At 35.4% G+C, this 20,200-nt stretch overlaps 1 protein-coding gene across 1 annotated transcript; it reads right to left on the bottom strand.

Annotated features, from left to right (window-relative positions):
* Nucleotides 1-981: 981 nt before the first annotated feature.
* On the bottom strand, nt 982-2,302 carry LOC131173906 (uncharacterized). The gene is made up of 2 exons (XM_058136603.1): nt 1,753-2,302; nt 982-1,691 (listed from the first exon to the last, which is right to left on the bottom strand). Exons 1-2 carry the CDS (start codon nt 1,895-1,897, stop codon nt 1,501-1,503), a joined length of 336 nt encoding a protein of 111 aa, XP_057992586.1. The 5' UTR covers nt 1,898-2,302; the 3' UTR covers nt 982-1,500.
* Between the last annotated feature and the right edge of the window lie 17,898 nt (nt 2,303-20,200).

The following is a 20,200-nucleotide window of genomic DNA, read 5'->3' as shown; positions in this document are numbered from 1 at the left end:
AATAAAAGAAGAGATAGGGTAAGTACATAAACGTTTACCTTTACGAAGAGCAATGGGTAAGTCTAGATCAGAATCATGATCAGTATGAGGTACAGGATCTCCTAACGAAGTAGCTGGTGGAGGATCTGAGTCAGGAATCTCCAATCTCCTAGAATAAACATGAACAATGGGAGATCGAGTAGGTCTAGAGATAGAAGGAACAGGCTGGGAGAGGACTAGACATTGGTTGGACAGTATATATTAAGAGATCATCCTCCTCCCCCTGACTCTCATACACAGATGGTTGAGGAAAAAATGGAGTGGACTAAAAAAATGTGACATCTACAGAAACAAGATAACGATTAAGAGTAGGAGAGAAACAGTGGTACTCTTTTTGCAGCCGGGAGTACCCAAGGACGACACATTTGAGAGACTTTGGATCCAATTTAGTAACCTACGGACGAACATCACGCACAAAACAGGTACAACAAAAAATACGGGGTTCAACAGGGAACAAAGATTTTGTAGGAAACAAAGCAGTATAAGGAATATCCCCATTAAGGACAGAAGACAGTATACGATTGATCAAAAATATGCCGTAGAAATTGCATCCGCCCAAAAGTGTTTAGGAACTTCATCTGAAAAAGAAGAGCTCGAGTTACCTCAAGAAGATGCCGATTTTTTCTTTCGACCACCCCATTTTGGGATGGGGTATCCACACAGGAAGACTGATGAAGAATGTCATTTTGTGTCATATAAGACTGAAATTGTGCTGAAAAGTATTCTTTGGCATTGTCACTTCTTAATATACGCACAGAAATATTAAATTGAGTTTTGATTTCATTACAAAAGGCACAAAAGATAGAAAACAACTCAGAACGATTCTTCGTTAAATATAACTAGGTAACACAAGAGTAATCATCAACAAAAGTAACAAAATAACAAAATTCAGTTTTAGAAGTAACAGAACAAAGACCCAAAACATCAGAATGAACATGAACTAACTCAAAAGGGGATGAAGCCCGTTTATTGACTCTAGATACAGAAGGCAAACGATGATGTTTTGCAAACTGACACGACTCACATTCTAGTACTGATAAAGACTGAAACTGAGGACATAGCTTCTTCATGGTAGACAAAGAAGGATGGCCCAATCTACAATGAGCTTCAAGAGGTGTTAAGGTACTAGAGCAAACAAGTGACCGCGGTACATGATTTTCCAGAATGTAGAGATCACCTGACTCACGTCCTCTACCAATAATTTGCTTCGTCGTAAGATCCTAAAACAAACACTGGTCAGGAAAAAAAAAACAGAACAATTTAAGGTACAAGTAAGTTTACTAACAGAAAGTAGAATAAAAGAGAATTTTGGTAGACACAAAACAGATGACAAAGAAATTGACGAAGTCGGGTTCGCAGTTCCAGAACCCATGACACAAGAAGTAGAACCATCAGCTAAAGTAACAATAGAGGAGGAAGTGAGATTAGACTGAAAAGCAGATAGAAGACTAGAATTACCTGTCATGTGATCTGTCGCACCAGAATCAATAACCCATTTGGATGAGGAAGACACAAGGCATGTAGTGGATTTACGTAGTCCCGTCTCGACGTCAGAGCAGCAGAGGCTGCAGCTTCCTTCATCTCCCGTACTTTCTGAGCTACCTCTCTTTTTCGCTTACAGCTCTCTTTTGCAAACTCACTTGCCGCCATACCTGCACAAAGAATAAGTTAGTGAGATCACTAAGGCTAACAGACCAAGGGTCTAGATTATACCAGTCACGGGACCGAGGTCAGAGAGTTGTAGCTCGTAATCCTCATGGGCGATCAGCCGCATCATCCACCACTTCAGTTCAGCCATGACCGAATCCAAACATGAATGTTTGTGAACGGTAGCCTGATTTTTCAACTTCTTCACCATGGCGTCTTCATCTTTATTTAGGGCGATCTTCTTGGGCACTTGGGAGACCAAGTAATTCTAATTACGCGAGATCCTCTCAAAGCCATTTCGATCCTTGCTTCTAAGTATGAAAAACTGATCTTTCCAGTTCTTCAGCGAAGAAGGGAGATCGGTTAAGAGCCCGCAGTTCGGCCTGGGCTTGAAAAAACCAGAATTTATCATCCCTTCTCCGGGCAAGTGTCACACCTTACTCCTCTGTAAGGCATAACATGATCCCGTAGAATACTTAATGAACTACCGAACTTCACCTACCGATAACTCATTAAGTACCCTACAAGGGATTTTAAAATAATTTTCTTACATTTTGGAAGTGGTGAGCATTTTGGTAGGAATTAAAAACCATTTATTCAAAGTTTAAATACTAGTAAAAATTTTTGTCCGTTTTAATTTTGCCGCAAATTTTATAAAAATTTTGACAGAGTTCCGTTTGTATTTGGAGAAAACAGTTCTTCAAATACCTGAGAAAAATACTTCCAAAAATTTTTCACAACTCCCAACCTCCAATAAATCTCAAATCAACTCAATTCAATTCACTTCAAAATAATTTCACAATCCAAATCAAAATTTATCATCTCAAAATATTTAATCACTTCATTCACAAGGCATAAAGTATGAAATTCACAAGTACAAATATTAATTTACAAAAGGAAATCGAAAAATAATATTATTACAATTTATTTACAACTATGGGCCGGACCGGCACTAGGACCTGGGCCGGCATAAAGCCCCCGAGGCCCGTAGTAAGCCTTACTGTTCTCAAATCTATAACCAGGCCCACAATTTTGGCCCAATATGTATATTAGATAACTAAAATTAAACTATTATAATTTTATTTCGGGCCAACTTAACCCAGTAATTATGAGAAACTGAAATCTGGGGAGCCCAGCTCAACCCTGTTACATCATTTACAAACTATTTAAAACTCATAAAAAATTTTTTTTCATTTATTAATACAAAAACTTAAATTCACGCAATCCCTGACAGGATTAATACTACTACTAGTACATGCGGAGTCCTAAATTACAATTTTAGAGAATAATAATACAATCAAGTAATCTTTTCGTAACCTGAGAGGAAAGGGATAGGTTATTCTGAAAAATGTCTCCTCCTGTGACCTGGAAAAATATTGAACAGGAGTGAGCGTTCGACTCAGAGAGTAAAATATTAATTTTAACCATAACTTCTATAACTATCTAAAACTAATGCAACCTGTAGAGTAAAATGCAACATCAGCAATATTTTCACATCATAACAGCAAAAAGGTAATTTGGAGCACTCACACACCCAATAATATCAATCATAATATATGGGAGCTGATCCCCTATACAACTCTCTTAAATCCAACCTGTGCCAACGAAGAACTTAGCTCGGACTTCCACTTAATAACCAAATCGGGGTCCCAGCGAAGAACTCAAGCCGTGTCTACCCCGAAGGACCGGGTCCCAGCGAAGATCTCAAGCCGTGTCTACCCGTCCTGTCCATAGCCAACACTATACCACACGCACGCCAACGCACGCACACTGCTCCAAATTACCACAACAACATACATGGCACTTTAACAGTTGTGAATGCACCATAAAACGTGCCTAGAGTTTAACTACATAAATATATACATATAAGTAATGCATGGGCATACTTAAACATATAATAATAGTGAAATTACAATTAAAATTAATATTTTACTCACAGTACACCGATGACTATTGTGGCTGATGGATGCAGAAAAATAGCTGACCTCGATCACCTAATAATTAAATTATAAATTTATTAGTACTAAGTTAAGATAAAACTCTAAAGAGGCAATAGACAGCCTAATTCATGCCGGAAATCCGGCAGAGTTTCCCCTATACCTGAGACCTACCCAACCTGCAAAAAGGCTCAAATAACACTTTTAATTTCTCAATTTCCACAATCACATCTCATCAATATCACATGGCCCCTCCTGGGCCCTCCAAATCAGATAATACTCAAAATCTTAAAAATTACGTTTTAGTCCCTATAATTGACATTTTTCGAAAATCCACTCAAACAAACTCTAAAAATTCTAAAATTTTGCCCCGCGGTCCTTAATAATATTATAAGGCTATTGCAAAATGAATTCTAATTTTCTAATCACCCATTAATATTTTATTCAAGAATTTTACTCGATTCCATAAGTTTCCAACATCTAACATATTCTTAATTCAACCCAATTAAATATTCACATATTTAAACCTCCATCCTCAAGCTTCAACCAATTATATAAAATTTAATTATCTTAATTTCAAATAATCTTATATGCCCACATGCTAAAAATCTAACTAAAATCCATCTATATTTTTTAAAAATATTCTACAATCACTCAAAAATTCAACAAACACCATAGAATATCTCCAAATAATTTTACTTTTATCATATATTTTTCTTATAATTTTTCTCCAATTTTTCCTGTTTAAGAAACACTGTATTTATGCTCCACAGACAGAGAAATAATAGAAATTGTCTTACCCGAAGTTTATCTGTGTCTCAAAAATTTCAAAAATTTATGAGGAAGCCTCTGGAAGTTGAATCATCTCCATAGCCCACCGGAGCCACAGCCGAAACCACCGCGCACAGTGGCCGGCCGCCGATCGCCGGCGACATTGGGGAGCCGCTTGGGAAGTCGCCGGCCGGTCATCGGAGAAAGAAAGAAGAAGAAGAGAGGGGAGGAGAGGAGAGAAGGGAAAATGGGGGGGGGGGGGGGTTCCTCCTCTCGTTTTTTAAATTCTTTTTTTTTTTTTTTTAATAAAAAGCTGGCTGTGACAGTGGGAAAACCCACTGTCACACGCCAAAATCCTATCATCATCATTTTTTTTTTCTGGATGTTACATTCTTCCCCCCTTAAGAAAAATTCGTCCTCGAATTTTCGAATAAATAAAGAAATAAGGAAGAGAAGATTATTAGAACAAGTGCAATCATTACTCCTTCAGCTATGCAGAGATTGGTAAAACATTTGTTCTTCAAACTCTTCATATATTATATATGACATTCTACCGTTCTCTGATTCTACTATAGTGTCCTATTTGTCATCATCTCCTTCTAGAGGGCTTTTATCTTGTAACTATTAATTGACCATTTTTCTGACATTTCAAGTATTCGCTATACCTCACTGTTCTTGACTTGATGTCTCATAACTTCAATCAACTTTGGTGCTTACCTCACTTTTATTACGCCCCAACATGTCTCTTGGTGACTTCAGTCATCATTCCTTTGTTTCAATAATCTTTGTTTCCCCCAATGATATAACTTATGTTCCTTATTCCATGGTATCCTATGAGTAGCTTTCCTGTAGCACCTAATCTAGGCATCTTATTCGAGATCTTCACTCTTCTTATGACCTCAGTGGTCAATACCTATAAATCTTCTCACTCCCATGACACTTCAAATTTTTAATCTCTTTTGTGTCATTACTAAGGTACTTAGACCAATCTCTATCCATCTTATGTAACTAGTCAGGTAGAGTTCTCTTCAAGGTCAAGTGTATTATTTATCAACATTGGAAAGTGAACTAGGTCTCTCCTTCTAGGTAACGAAAGTGTTTATATTCCCTGACAACTCAATCCAATGCGACTTTATCAATTCTCACTCCTTCTCTGGAATGGAAATATCTAGACTTCTTCCTATAGCTTCTTAGTATGTGGCCTACTTTTGACACATTGGCACTCAGATCGAGGCTCTACTACTCGTTTAATCTATCATCTCATAATAACTTATTTTAAACATCTCTTAGTGTGTTTCTAGCATACCTATTCCTCCTTATCCTCATCATTATAACTAGCTTTACCGAGCTTTCTTCCTATTCTTTGGATCCTATCCACTTCCTTTTCCTATTTCTGCTATTGTTGATATCTTTTCAACCTGCTGCACTTATTCCTTAATCTTAATCCTATTTCACCCTTACACCTTTTTCCTTCAAGGATGTCCATCCCATCATCAACTTTAACTTTCATCTTATTTCTTAGTCTTATCTTGATTACTAGTTCTATTACTTCGGGAATTCTAACCTTACGATTTACTCCTACCAGCACATTCTTCACCTTTTGTAACACTTATAATTACCCATAGAAATTTCTTTTTGTATCCCCTTTTCCCAGCTTACCTATCAGAACATTATCATTCCCTACCAACCTTAGTAGGAAATTGCTCATCCTGGATGGATAGGAGGCCCATAAACTATAAGTTCCATCTGAACTAACACGGCTGTGGGAAATATGTGTCATGCCTTAATTCCAAACAAGATACTTCACGTGTTTATTCTCCTTAATATAATTACATATACTGTCCATAGCTTTCCAAACTTCAGTATCAACTTACCCATTAGCAATAATTCTATTCACTGTAACTCATTAGCAATTAGCACTTCCTCCAGCTTATAGTTCAAAAGGGTTGTAAGCCCTAGTAACTAGCTCGATTTAACTCCTGTTATTACTCTGATCGTCCTTTCATACTTAACACTAGGTATGCACTTACTATCATTCTCATATCAGGAAATTGTGTATGAATTGGTGCCTACCAAACTCTCAAATAACTAGGTTTCCTTGATTCAGTATCTGTTCCTTATATAACCCTCTAGAACTAAAAGCACAAGCTAAACTTGAAAAGAAAGAAAAATATCCTCTTATATTCAACTACACCTGATCGTCATATTATAACGTTTTACCTATGTTTCTTGGTCTTTCTCTCCAAATTTCATCATCTCCTAGCACAATTGTGCTCTACCTATAAGGTATCATCTGCATGAACCCTTTACCGCACCATTTTCCTTCTTGACATAATATTTTATAATTTATTAACTTTACTTATACTCGACCAATGATTCATATCTATCATCGTTGATATTGTGCCCTTAACTTTTGTTGAATCCTGAAAGATTTCCCTTACTAATAGATTCTTCCAACACTAATTCCACCCTTGTCTATGGTCATTAATTTGATCCTTGAACTTTCTAGTGATTTATTACCACCCATACTTGTCACTTTTTGTTCTACCCTTACTATTGTTTTGTCGTTATTGCTTCACTGCAAAGTGATTCTGTTGATCACACTAAAGACGTTTGCCTGACATTCATAACGAACCTCTAACTACCTTCTCACTATCTCAAAAGTCTAACCTGAAGCCTATGTGTCATTATCTATAATTCTTTCCCCTCATCATACCTATTTGATCCCTTAGATTGACTTTTATTCAACTTACAACTTACTAACTTCTTCTTCTCTGTCTAATTAGATAGTCCGCAATACCATCGCACACCGTCTAGCTTTTGTTCATTATTTTTATATCCCTCACCTAATCTTCTTAATACTGTTAACAAGTTAAAAGAATCTTGCCCCATTGCTATCTACTTCACTTTAGAAATAGGGAATAAATAGAGTATAATCCAATCATGAAACTCCAAGCTCTATATTTTAGCTCCTGACACTACCTTAACTACATCATGCTATGAGTATCACATTACTAGATTCCACACATCTATCACTATTCTCACTAATATGGTCCCATTTTGGGTTTTCCATCCTTGTCATTCACCTTGCCAAGAATAACACTTAGCCTACCCTATATCTTAACTTTGTTTTTTTTTTATTATTATTATGCGTTCTTCAGGTTGTCCTTCCGTTTATTTCCTTTGTCTTACACAAAATAGAACTTGACTATTCTATCCCTGGTTCCATTATTCTTCCGAACATAATAGCTGTATCTACTTGTAGGCCCTGTAAGCTATAATGAGCTTGATTTTGATGATAACAAAACTTAATGAAATATATATTAACCCTTTGTGCATAAGTATTTGAAGTAATTTTATAGGTCATGATATGCAAAGACATTGATGGAAGGACTATTTTATTGACATGACTGATATAAAAGGAGTTTATCATCTTGTATAACACAAGACGAATCAAAGTCCATGAAGAAATAGGATAGAAGTTAAGTTCTTAGGTCCATTGTACAAATTGGAGAATTTATGCCACTTGAGACCTAAAATCAATTTTGTTTTTAGATTTAAGAGTTTAGAAAGTGTTTTTATATCATTTCTAAGGTTTTTGAATGGTCAAAATAATTTTTATAACCTTTCTTCAAAAACTCAAAATTTCAATTTTTAAGTCAGCAAGAGTTTAAATTAGTTAACCTGCTATAAAATTAGTTAACTAGTTTTTATGTCTAAAATTCTCTATCTTACAAAACTAGTTAACCGGTGAAAATTTTAGTTAACTATTTTTATGACCTGACCTGACCTGACTCAACTCTGCTGCACGACTTTCTAAGAAATAACGGCTAGTTTTTTGAAAATTAAAGAGCCGTTAGACACACTCTCCAGCAGACGTTTTTGGCAATGAAAAGCACCTATAAAAGGCATCATTTACTACAATTCTAACTAATGAAAGTGCTCTTATTCATAGTGAATTTATTGTGGTTTTTAAAGCTTTCATTCAATTTCTCTTGAGCTTAAGTGGCAAGTCTTCTCTCTCAATCTTCTAGCATTAAATTCTGTATCTGAGAGTTATTGAGAGTGATTTCTTCTACACCAAAACCTATTTAAGGTTGTGTAAGTGTGAGGACACACTTGTGAAAGGTTTTCAAGCACCTTGTGAAGCTTGTGGGAGGTTTTCAAGTACCTTGTGAAGCTTGTGGTCTTTTGTGGGAAGCAAAGACGTTGTAAAGGTCCTCAAGCACCTGGGAAGCTTGCTGATATTGTAAAGGCTTTGAATCTTGCCTGTTGAAAAGATCAAACAGTGGAGTGACTCTCAAAGTGGGACTTTGGGAAGAGTGGATGTAGGCTAAGAGAGCCGAACCACTATAAACATTGTGTTTGATTCTCTTCTTCCCTTAACTCTTTAATTTTCAGCACTTTGATTTTCTGATTATATATTGAATGTGTTGAGAATTTGTTTATTGAGCTAATATTGCAAACTCTGAATTTTATGTGAGAAAATACACTTGATATCAAGTAATTATTTTGTCTAAGAACTAGTATTTGTGCATAACTTGATTGATTACTTAAATTACACCCTAGGAACAGAGTTATACACATACATAGAAGTGCAAAGCCTCAATTTTTCATTAAGTCTAGAGCAAGGGCTGAAAAATTGTCTAAAGTGTCCAATTTACCCCCCTCTTGGTCACTTTCTTTGGGACAACAAATTGGTATCAGAGCTTGTCTCTCTTGCTTGAGGTTTAAACACCTTAGAGAGATCCTACAATGGCTGGCACATCTAACACAGCTGGTATCCCTGCACCTTTAGCTGAAGGACACTCTATCACTAGACCACCTTTGTTTAATGGTTCTAATTATTCTTTTTGGAAAGTGAGGATGAGAAACTTTATTCAATCTTTTGATATTGAAGCATGGCAAAGAATTGTTAAAGGTCCTGAAATTCCATTAGAATTGCATGCTGATGGTTATAGAGAAAAACTAGAAGATGAATATAATGAACTTGATTGGAAGAAAGTTTCTTTAAATGCTAAAGCTTTAAACATTCTTCATTGTGCACTTGATGCAACTGAGTATAATCGTATTTCAGGTTGTACATCTGCAAAAGAAGTGTGGGATAAACTTGAAGTCACATATGAAGGGACTAATCAAGTGAAGGAATCAAAAGCAAATAGGCTTGTTCGGGAATATGAACTATTTGAGATGAAACCTGGAGAAACCATTTGTAAATGAGCACAAGATTTATCGATCCGTGAATGTTCTCAAAGCTCTTGAAAAAGAATTCACTGAAGAAGAGTTAGTCAAGAAAGTCTTGAGGTCACTACCTAAATCATGGGAAACAAAAGTTACAGTGATCTTTGACACCAAAGATTTCTCCAAGTTCACTTATGATGAGCTTATTGGTTCTCTTATTGCTCGTGAAATGCTTTATGACAAGAACAAGAGCAATGTAGATGATGAAAAGAAAAAGAGAGGAATTGCCTTCAAGTCAAGCCAAGAGGATGAATTAAGGAAAACTATAGCTTTTAAGGCTACCTCAAGTGACAGCTCCAATAGTTCAAGTGATGAAGATGATCTTACTATGATTGCAAGAAGATTCAAGAAAGCATTCAAAAAGGGAGGTTCGAGATATAAGAAATTCCTAAAGAAGTATTCTCCCAAAGGTGAAACAAGCAAGGATCAAAGTGAGAGTAAATGCTTTGAATGCAACAAACCTGGTCACATCAAGCCAAATTGTCCTAAACTGAAAAGGAAGAATTCAAAGGACAAGAGCAAGAAAGCCTTGGTTGCTGGCTGGATGGATAGTGATAATTCCTCAAGTGATAACTCTAGTGACAAGGAGGTTGCACACATTTGTCTCATGGCTCTAGAAGAGGATAAACCAGAAAGTTCCCAACAAAGAGAAATCAACACTGAGGTAAATAATTCTGACTCTCTTAGTATTGAGGATTATGAAGATGCATTTGCCAAATTATATGAAGAATACAAAGTTTATAAGAAAAAGTGTTCTGCTTTAAACAAAGAAATTGCTTCCTTAAGAGCTGAAAATGATTTTATGAGCATTATTGTACAAGAAAATAAGTTTTATAAAAATCAAATGCTCTTGTTTGATGAGCTGAATAAGGAGTTAGAAGATGCGAAAATTGCTTGTGAAAAACTCATTGAGAAAAACAGGATTTTAGAAACTAAGGTGGAATCTTTGACAAATGATTTAGCTAAATTCACAAATGGCACACAAATTCTTGATACATTACTTGGTTCTCAAAGATTATCAAATCAAAAATCTGGTCTTGGTTATGATGGATTCATGCACTATGGAAAATACAAAAATTTCTTTGTAAAAACTTCATCTCATTCATTATCAAATGTCATTTGTTTTTATTGTAACCAAAATGGTCATATGGTTAGTCATTGTTCCATAAGGAAATGTTCCTCAAAAGTAAAAAGGATATGGATGCCTAAAGGAACAATTCCTAATGTCTCTAACCCTCAAGGACCCAAACTTGCTTGGGTACCTAAGAAATAGTCAATAAATTTCAGGTATGTCTTAGAAGCAAGCAAGAGTGTGAACAATGGTATGTTGATAGTGCTTGCTTAAGACACATGACTGGAGACAAAGAAAAATTCTCAAACCTTACCTTGAAAAGTGGTGGACATGTGAGATTTGGTGACAAAGGCAAAGCTTACATCATTGGAAGTGGCTCTATTGGGAAAAATCCAAGCATAAAGGATGTCGCATTAGTTGAAGGTTTGAAATTCAATCTTCTTAGTGTAAGTCAACTATGTGATAAAGGTTACAAAGTTATTTTTAATTCTACACATTGTGAGATTAGAAGTTTGCATAATGATCATACATTATTCATTGCACCTAGAAGTGAAAATGTATATTTGCTTGATTTAAATATTATTGAAAATGGAAATGAAAGATGTCTTGTATCTCTTGAAGAAGATAGTTGGTTGTGGCATAGAAGACTTGGTCATGCTAGTATGCATGTGATTTCAAAACTTTTAAGATATGACCTTGTTAAAGGTTTGCCAAAAATTAACTTTGAAAAAGACCATGTTTGCAAGCCTTGTTCTCTTGGGAAACAAACCAAAGTTTCTTTCAAATCAATGAATGTTGTTTCAACATCTAGACCTCTTGAGTTATTACATCTTGATTTGTTTTGTCCTATTACACCTATTAGTCTTGGTGGTAAAGCGTATACTTTGGTCATAGTAGATGATTACACTAGGTATACATGGACATATTTTCTTGCACATAAGGATGAAACTTTTAGTGTATTTATATCTTTTTGTAAGAAAGTACAAAGTGAAAAAGGCTTACCCATTTCCTCCATTAGAAGTGATCATGGGAGAGAGTTTGAAAACCAATCTTTTGATGAATTTTGTTCAAACAATGGCATTTTTCATAATTTTTCAGCTCCTAGAACCCCACAACAAAATGGAGTTGTAGAGAGGAAAAATAGAACTTTACAAGAAATGGCAAGAACAATGCTTAATGAACATAGTCTTCCAAAATACTTTTGGGCAGAAGCCATAAACACTGTTTGCTACATCTTGAATAGAGCAATGATTAGGCCACTCTTAAAGAAAACCTCTTATGAATTATGGAAAGGGAGGAAGCCTAACATTTCTTACTTTCGTGCATTTGGTTGTAAGTGTTATATTTTGAACAATAAGAAAGATAATCTCAAAAAGTTTGATGTAAAATCGGATGAAGGTATTTTTCTAGGATATTCAATGCATAGCAAAGCTTATCGAGTCTTTAATAGGAGAACTTTGTTAGTTGAGGAAACCATTCATGTTATATTTGATGAAACTAACAACTTCTTGGAAAGAGAGATTGTTTGTGATGATGATGAACTAGGTGAAATTTTTGAAAAAAAAAAAAAGGATGAGACTCAAAAGCAACAAAGTCAACCTATTGAGCCCCAAAGTGCAATTGGGAATGATATTGAAAATAAAGATGCTAATGAGAAAGATCAAGAAGATGATCAAGAAGTATTGCCCAATATTGAAGAACTCCAAATTGATGAACCACATCATGATGACCTACCTCAAGAATGGAGATATCATAGAGATCATCCAAAGGAGGACATAATTGATAGCCCTTCACAAAAGATGATGACAAGAGCTCAACTTCGAAAATACTTTGGTAATGTTGCATTTTTTTCTCAACTTGAACCAAAGTCTTATAATGAAGCTCAAAGTGATGAGAGTTGGATTCTTGCTATGCAAGAAGAACTCAATCAATTTGAGAGAAATAAAGCATGGAAACTTGTTCCTAGGCCTAGAAATTATTCTATCATTGGTACCAAGTGGGTTTTTAGGAACAAAATGGATGATAAAGGACATGTCATTAGAAATAAGGCTAGATTAGTGGCTCAAGGATATAATCAAAAGGAAGGTATTGATTTTGATGAGACTTGTGCTCCTGTTGCTAGAATTGAAGCCATTAGAATGTTATGTGCATTTGCATATTATAAAAATTTTATGCTCTATCAAATGGATGTTAAGAGTGCATTCTTGAATGGTTATATTGATGAAGAAGTTTATGTTGAACAACCACCAGGCTTTGAAAACTATGAATTTCCTAATCATGTTTATAAACTCACTAAGGCTTTATATGGATTGAAGCAAGCCCCTAGAGCTTGGTATGAGAGGCTTAGTAAGTTTCTTTTAGATAATGGTTTTCAAAGAGGAAAAGTAGACAACACACTCTTCACAAAAACACATAAACATGATATGCTTATCGTTCAAATTTATGTTGATGATATTATTTTTGGTGCTACTAATGCTTCTCTATGCAAAAGCTTCTCCAAGATGATGCAAAATGAATTTGAGATGAGCATGATGGGTGAACTTACCTTTTTCCTTGGACTACAAATTAAGCAACTCAATGGTGGCATATTCATTAATTAATCCAAGTACATCAAAGATATGCTAAAAAAATTCAAGATGGATGATTTGAAGAGTATTGGAACTCCTATGAGCTCCACCATCAAGTTGGAAAAGGATGAAAAAGGTAAAGATGTTGATCGAAAGCTATTTAGAGGCATGATTGGCTCACTTTTATATTTAACTGCATCTAGACCTGACATTCATTTTAGTGTGTGTTTATGTGCTCGGTTTCAATCATGTCCTAAGGAATCTCATCTAATTGCTGTCAAAAGGATTTTCAAATACCTCATTGGCACACACTCAATTGGTTTATGGTATCCTAAATGCGACACATTTGATCTAGTTGGATATAGTGATTCTGACTTTGCTGGAAGTAGATTGGATAGAAAGAGTACTTCGGGTACTTGTCAATTCCTAGGTCATGCCTTAGTGTCTTGGCATAGTAAGAAACAAACTTCTGTAGCTCTTTCTACTGCTGAAGCAGAATACATTGCTGCAGGAAGTTGTGTTGCTCAAATTCTATGGATGAAGCAACAATTAGAAGATTTTGGTATAAAGGTTGATCATGTTCCTATAAGGTGTGATAATACTAGTGCCATCAACCTAACTAAAAATCCAGTCCAACACTCTAGATCAAAGTACATAGAAATTAGACATCACTTTATTAGAGATCATGTTCAAAACGGTGACATTAAGTTAGAGTTTGTTCCTACAGAATAACAACTTGCAGATATTTTTACAAAACCACTAAATGAGGAAAACTTTTGTAGGATTAGAAGAGAACTTGGCATGAGTGAAGCTATTGAATGATATTTATTGCATTTGATATGAATTTGGTGCATAAATTGGGTAAATATGTTTATAGTACTATATTCTGCGTACATGTGTTTTTAGTTAACTACTTTCTCATTGAAGTTGTCTAGTTTTATACCTGTATAATATTTAGCCAACTGGGTTTCAAAATTAGTTAACTAATTTTCCCTCTGTGTACATTTGACAAAACGCGCCTGATTTAAAATTACTTTCTTTCTACCGGGTATTTTCGCTCTCTTTGTAATCTCTTTTGACAAATATACCCCTGAGCATAGTTATGCTCTTTTTATGTCTTCAAAGGGTAAAATTGGGTTTTGGCAAAAAGGGATTCCCGGTTCTCCATGAAAAATGTACACAATTTCAAAATTTGAAAATTTTTTTGTAACTGCTGCTTATCACTTCAATCAATCTAAAACTCCCTCATTTCTCTGCTACAAGTTGATTCTCCACTCTCTTAGAAACCCTAAATTACTCTCAAAACCAGAAATCCCCAATTTTCTTTCTCAAAATCCCTAAACGGTAAAATCCCGTTCTTCCTTAAGCCGCTACTTCTCACTGAAATTTTTCAAGGATCGATGGCAAGGGTAAAACAAGTGACTACCAAACCTCGAAAATTCATGGGTGATGCCATGAAAGCTGCTGCCAGTTCCGAAAAGGAAAGAGAAGAAGGAACTGAAGTTGAGAACAGTAATGAAAAAACAGAGACAGTGGCAGAACGAGCAAGAAAAAGAAAGGGAAAGGGTATTGCTGGGTCAGAGCCTTCTGCGAAAAAGAAGAAAATGGAAAAGGCCCCTGCTTCGAAACCTTTTGTGCAACAAAATATTTTTGAGCCAAGGTACATTAAATGGGATTCATTTTCTGACTTGCCTTATGAATTTGAAGAATTATTTACTTTTCAAGGTTGGATGGAATTTTCTGAGTTGAATGAATATTATTATCCTTATTTAATTCAAGAATTTTATGGAAGTATGAAAGAAGTTGTTAAAGGAGAAAGTTTTAGTGTGAGAATTAAGAAGAAAAGTCAGATTGTTGATGTTGAATTCTTAGCCTCTGTTTTAAACCTACCAAATGATGGAAATAGGATTGGAACCTTCAAAGATTCTAGGAAGCTTGAAGGATATGATGAGAAGGCATTTCAATTATCAATTTTTCCGGAGGGTACACCTGAAAATGAAATGACCAACATCAGTGTAGTGCCTCAAAATTTTAGGATTCTACAATCCTTCATTCGATATTTGCTCAATCCTATAAGTGGTAGTCATTCATATGCAAATAGCCTTGATTTATGCATTATGTAGCACTTGGTTAACAAAATCAGATTTAATTTGCCATTTTTTATTTTTAAAGTGATTGCTAAGTCTAGTAAGCATAGAAGGTTGCCATATGCTATGCCTTTGACTCTTATATTTCAAGCTATGGGAGTTGATTTGAGCAAAGAAAAAAAGTTTAGCAATCCTATCCCCATTAAGGAGATATTCAAGGCTGATGATGGTAGGAAAAGGAGTAAGAAAGAAGACAAAAAGCAAGAAGAAGAGACTGAGATTGAGATTGAATCTGAATCAGAATCAGATTCTGAAACAGAATCGGACATCCCACTAAGCAAGTTGAAAGAAAGGCGTTCTAAGATAGATGAAGGGGAAAGCTCTAAGAAGAAAGAGAAAATGAAGCTGAAATGTCAGATTTTGTGAAAATCAGTAAAGCAAATCTAGACATGATGAAGGAAATAAAAGAAATGAGTGGACTGACCTTGAGTATTTTAGAAAAATCTCATGAATTGCAGAAGGGAATTATGGCTGAGCACAATGCAAAGATGGATATGTTGATTAATAGATTGGATAGACAAGAGTGGTTCATGAAGAAGATGGCTCAAATGTTGTTTGGTGAATCTTTTGGCAAATTTGGAGATTTTGGAAGCTACCCACGAGTAATCACTGGTCCTAGCAATGCAAAGGTCTTTGGACCAAGTGGAGTAAAAATTTCTGAAGTGGAAGAAGAAGCAGAGGAGCATGTAGAAGCTGCTGAAAAGGTACAAGAAGAAAGTAAGCTAGCTGAGTTTGAAGAAGTAGAGAAAAATGATGAGAAGGAAAAATCTGCAGAAGAGGCATCAGAAACAGAACAAGAACCTGCCAACGAGACATCAAGAGAATCCTCCACATCTCATACTACAAGCAACAAGAAGAAGTGACAATGGAAAAGTGAAGGCGTAAATGGTTCAAGACAAGAAGAGGAGAAGGAAGAGCAACCACAAGACCCATCCTCCGAACAACTGGACATTGTTCCTACCGCTCTCAACCAAGACTGAATCAACCATCTCTTTACCCATGCAATACGGACCTAGAAGAACCAAAACACAAGCCAGAAAATCAGTTCTACCCATTCCTCCAAAAATCCAAGTACCCATACCTGAAAAAGAACCCCCAACGAAGAAGAAACAAGCCAAACTTGTTGATCCCACTCACCTTAGGAGAAGTGGCAGAATTCTTAGCAGCAAAGAAAAATCTTGAGATCTTTTGAAATATGCTTTATGACTTTCAAAGTTGTGTCTTTTTGTTTTTTAAACAGGGGAGAAAATAGAAGAAAGCCTATCCTTTTGTTGATGTCAAAAAGGGGGAGAAATTAGGAGAAGATAGGAAAATATTTTAACTGACAGAATGATTTTAGTTAACTGGGTACATTTTTAGTTAACTAATTTTGTGTTCAGTGGTTATAGGGTTCACATTCTGATGTAGATATTTTGGACTTATTTTGGAAAGTTATTGAAGATATGATGATCCTTTATGATTGACTTATGGTTGATATATCTTATGTATGATGATTGAATTGATCTTGGATGAATTAATCTTGGAGATTGCTTAACATGTTATTATCTTCAAAATGCTTTGAATATCAGATTTAGGGGGAGCTATTTTGTAGCTTCTCAACATTCTTACATTTTGAATGATTGTGTGCATACATATAGGGGGAGCTTGTCTAAAAGCAAGTTCTTGCATACATGACATATGTAGATAGTTATACAATTGAATTTTTATGATCTTCATAGATTCATTAAGTTTTGACATCATCAAAAAGGGGGAGATTGTAGGCCCTGTAAGCTATAATGAGCTTGATTTTGATGATAACAAAACTTAATGAAATATACATTAACCCTTTGTGCATAAGTATTTGAAGTAATTTTATAGGTCATGATATGCAAAGACATTGATGGAAGGACTATTCTATTGACATGGCTGATATAAAAGGAGTTTATCATCTTGTATAACACAAGACGAATCAAAGTCCATGAAGAAATAGGATAGAAGTTAAGTTCTTAGGTCCATTGTACAAGATTGGAGAATTTATGCCATTTGAGACCTAAAATCAATTTTGTTTTTAGATTTAAGAGTTTAGAAAGTGTTTTTATATCATTTCTAAGGTTTTTGAATGGTCAAAATAATTTTTACAACCTTTCTTCAAAAACTCAAAATTTCAATTTTTAAGTCAGGCAGTAGCGAAATTAGTTAACCCATTGCGAAAATTAGTTAACTAGTTTTTATGTCTAAAATTCTCTATCTTACAAAACTAGTTAACTGGTGAAAATTTTAGTTAACTATTTTTATGACCTGACCTGACTCAACTCTGCTGCACGACTTTCTAAGCAATAACGGCTAGTTTTTTGAAAATTAAAGAGCCGTTAGACACACTCTCCAGCAGACGTTTTTGGCAATGAAAAGCACCTATAAAAGGCATCATTTACTACAATTCTAACTAATGAAAGTGCTCTTATTCATAGTGAATTTATTGTGGTTTTTAAAGCTTTCATTCAATTTCTCTTGAGCTTAAGTGGCAAATCTTCTCTCTCAATCTTCTAGCATTAAATTATGTATCTGAGAGTTATTGAGAGTGATTTCTTCTACACCAAAACCTATTTAAGGTTGTGTAAGTGTGAGGACACACTTGTGAAAGGTTTTCAAGCACCTTGTGAAGCTTGTGGGAGGTTTTCAAGCACCTTGTGAAGCTTGTGGTCTTTTGTGGGAAGCAAAGACGTTGTAAAGGTCCTCAAGCACCTGGGAAGCTTGCTGATATTGTAAAGGCTTTGAATCTTGCCTGTTGAAAAGATCAAACAGTGGAGTGACTCTCAAAGTGGGACTTTGGGAAGAGTGGATATAGGCTAAGAGAGCCGAACCACTAAAAACATTGTGTTTGATTCTCTTCTTCCCTTAACTCTTTAATTTTCAGCACTTTGATTTTCTGATTATATATTGAATGTGTTGAGAATTTGTTTATTGAGCTAATATTGCAAACTCTGAATTTTATGTGAGAAAATACACTTGATATCAAGTAATTATTTTGTCTATGAACTAGTATCTGTGCATAACTTGATTGATTACTTAAATTACACCCTAGGAACAGAGTTATACACATACATAGAAGTGCAAAGCCTCAATTTTTCATTAAGTCTAGAGCAAGGGCTGAAAAATTGTCTAAAGTGTCCAATTCACCCCCCTCTTGGTCACTTTCTTTGGGACAACACTACTAACTATATCTTTCAGAGTCTCTACCGCGTTATCATATATGTGCTACTCAGATTTGGTCCTTTGACCACTCTAGCTAGTAGCACTGGCATTTAGATTATATTGCATCTGCAATCAATTGTCCAAACTTTTATTCTGTACTTTCTCTATCCATTGCCCTTCTGTGATTTATCTTCGCTAATTTATTACTCTTAATACTGTTATAATTAGATTATACTATTGTTTTGAACAATATAAAGTTAGAAAGGAACTCAGGAAATTGCAGTCATACTCTTATCGTATGATTTCTATTCTTATCCTTTAGCTTACATAATACCCTTACTACCTCGAAAACTAATTCTGCAGCAATTTTATTTATTTGTTATTATTATTATCATTATTATTATTTATTTATTTTTATTATTATTTTATTATTTATTTTTATTTTTATTTTTTTTATTTTTTTCTATGTTTACTCAATTCGCCAAAATTTAAGATTTCGGGCACCCAAACCTGTCATCCAATTCAAAGGATTTACATCCATCGTGATCTGATTATATATGATTTCTATAATGAAACTTGTATCCTCTGCAGGATACCAGAGCCAACTACTCTCTATCGCACTCTACAGTCCCATCTGGGGCACTATTTTGTTGGTCACCATTATTAGTAATAACCTTCGATCCCTTCTGAAAAGATAGGACTATACCCTATCTTGCTGCAACAAATATACTACATTTACCACTTTGCCCAAAACCATGTCAAATTAATGTCTCTCTTATCATATCATAGCTCTGTGAATCATCAATTCATAGTTTCGACCTTCTTTAGGTAGTAGGGTTGTACTTTATTCCATACTGATACACACAAGGTATTCTATTCTCACTAAGTTCTAAGCAAAACGTCTATCGTTCTGCAAAAACCATCCAAAATTCTATACCGAAGACTAGATGGTCTCACTCTATAGGTGTCACCTTTACTTTGCAACTAGTCCAAAACCTCTAGTCTGATGGCAACTCTTAATGCAACTCTAGTTCATGCTAGGGTAACTGAGTCACTAACTCTAGTTACCACCCAACTGTGACCTTTCAATACTCTAACTCTAGACCCCTAACCAGGAGTTCCCAACTCCTCTACAGATATAGAACTCTGTTCTGGCATAACTGTACCAAAACAGAAGCCATCCGCAAACACCCTCATTATAGAGCACCACGGGGATGCACGCAGCTCTACACAATAATCTCATGTCGGTACTGTAATCTGTAGCTTACAGAGCAGACATCGAGAACATTGTATAGTTACTACGATACGTCCTGACCGACTAGGTCTCCCAATTTCTTATCTCTCTTGAATATACTATTATCATAAACTTATTCTAACTGGGTCATCCACTGATGACTGCCAGCAGTGGTATCCTCATCCTTATCCAGGGCAATTGTACTTTCAAGACTCACCTTTATGTATTCGTGCCTTGCACGAAATGGGCACAACATTTTAAACCCATACAGATAGAAACATAGCATCTCTTGGAGTACGTATCCTCATGACAAACCTCAACATGTCTGCTAACTCTATTTCACGTTTCTATGTACTCCACGAAAACCAAGACAC

This window comes from Hevea brasiliensis, chromosome 15 (genome assembly GCF_030052815.1).
Source record: "Hevea brasiliensis isolate MT/VB/25A 57/8 chromosome 15, ASM3005281v1, whole genome shotgun sequence".
NCBI lineage: Eukaryota > Viridiplantae > Streptophyta > Magnoliopsida > Malpighiales > Euphorbiaceae > Hevea > Hevea brasiliensis.
This window is presented reverse-complemented; position numbering and strand designations above follow the sequence as displayed.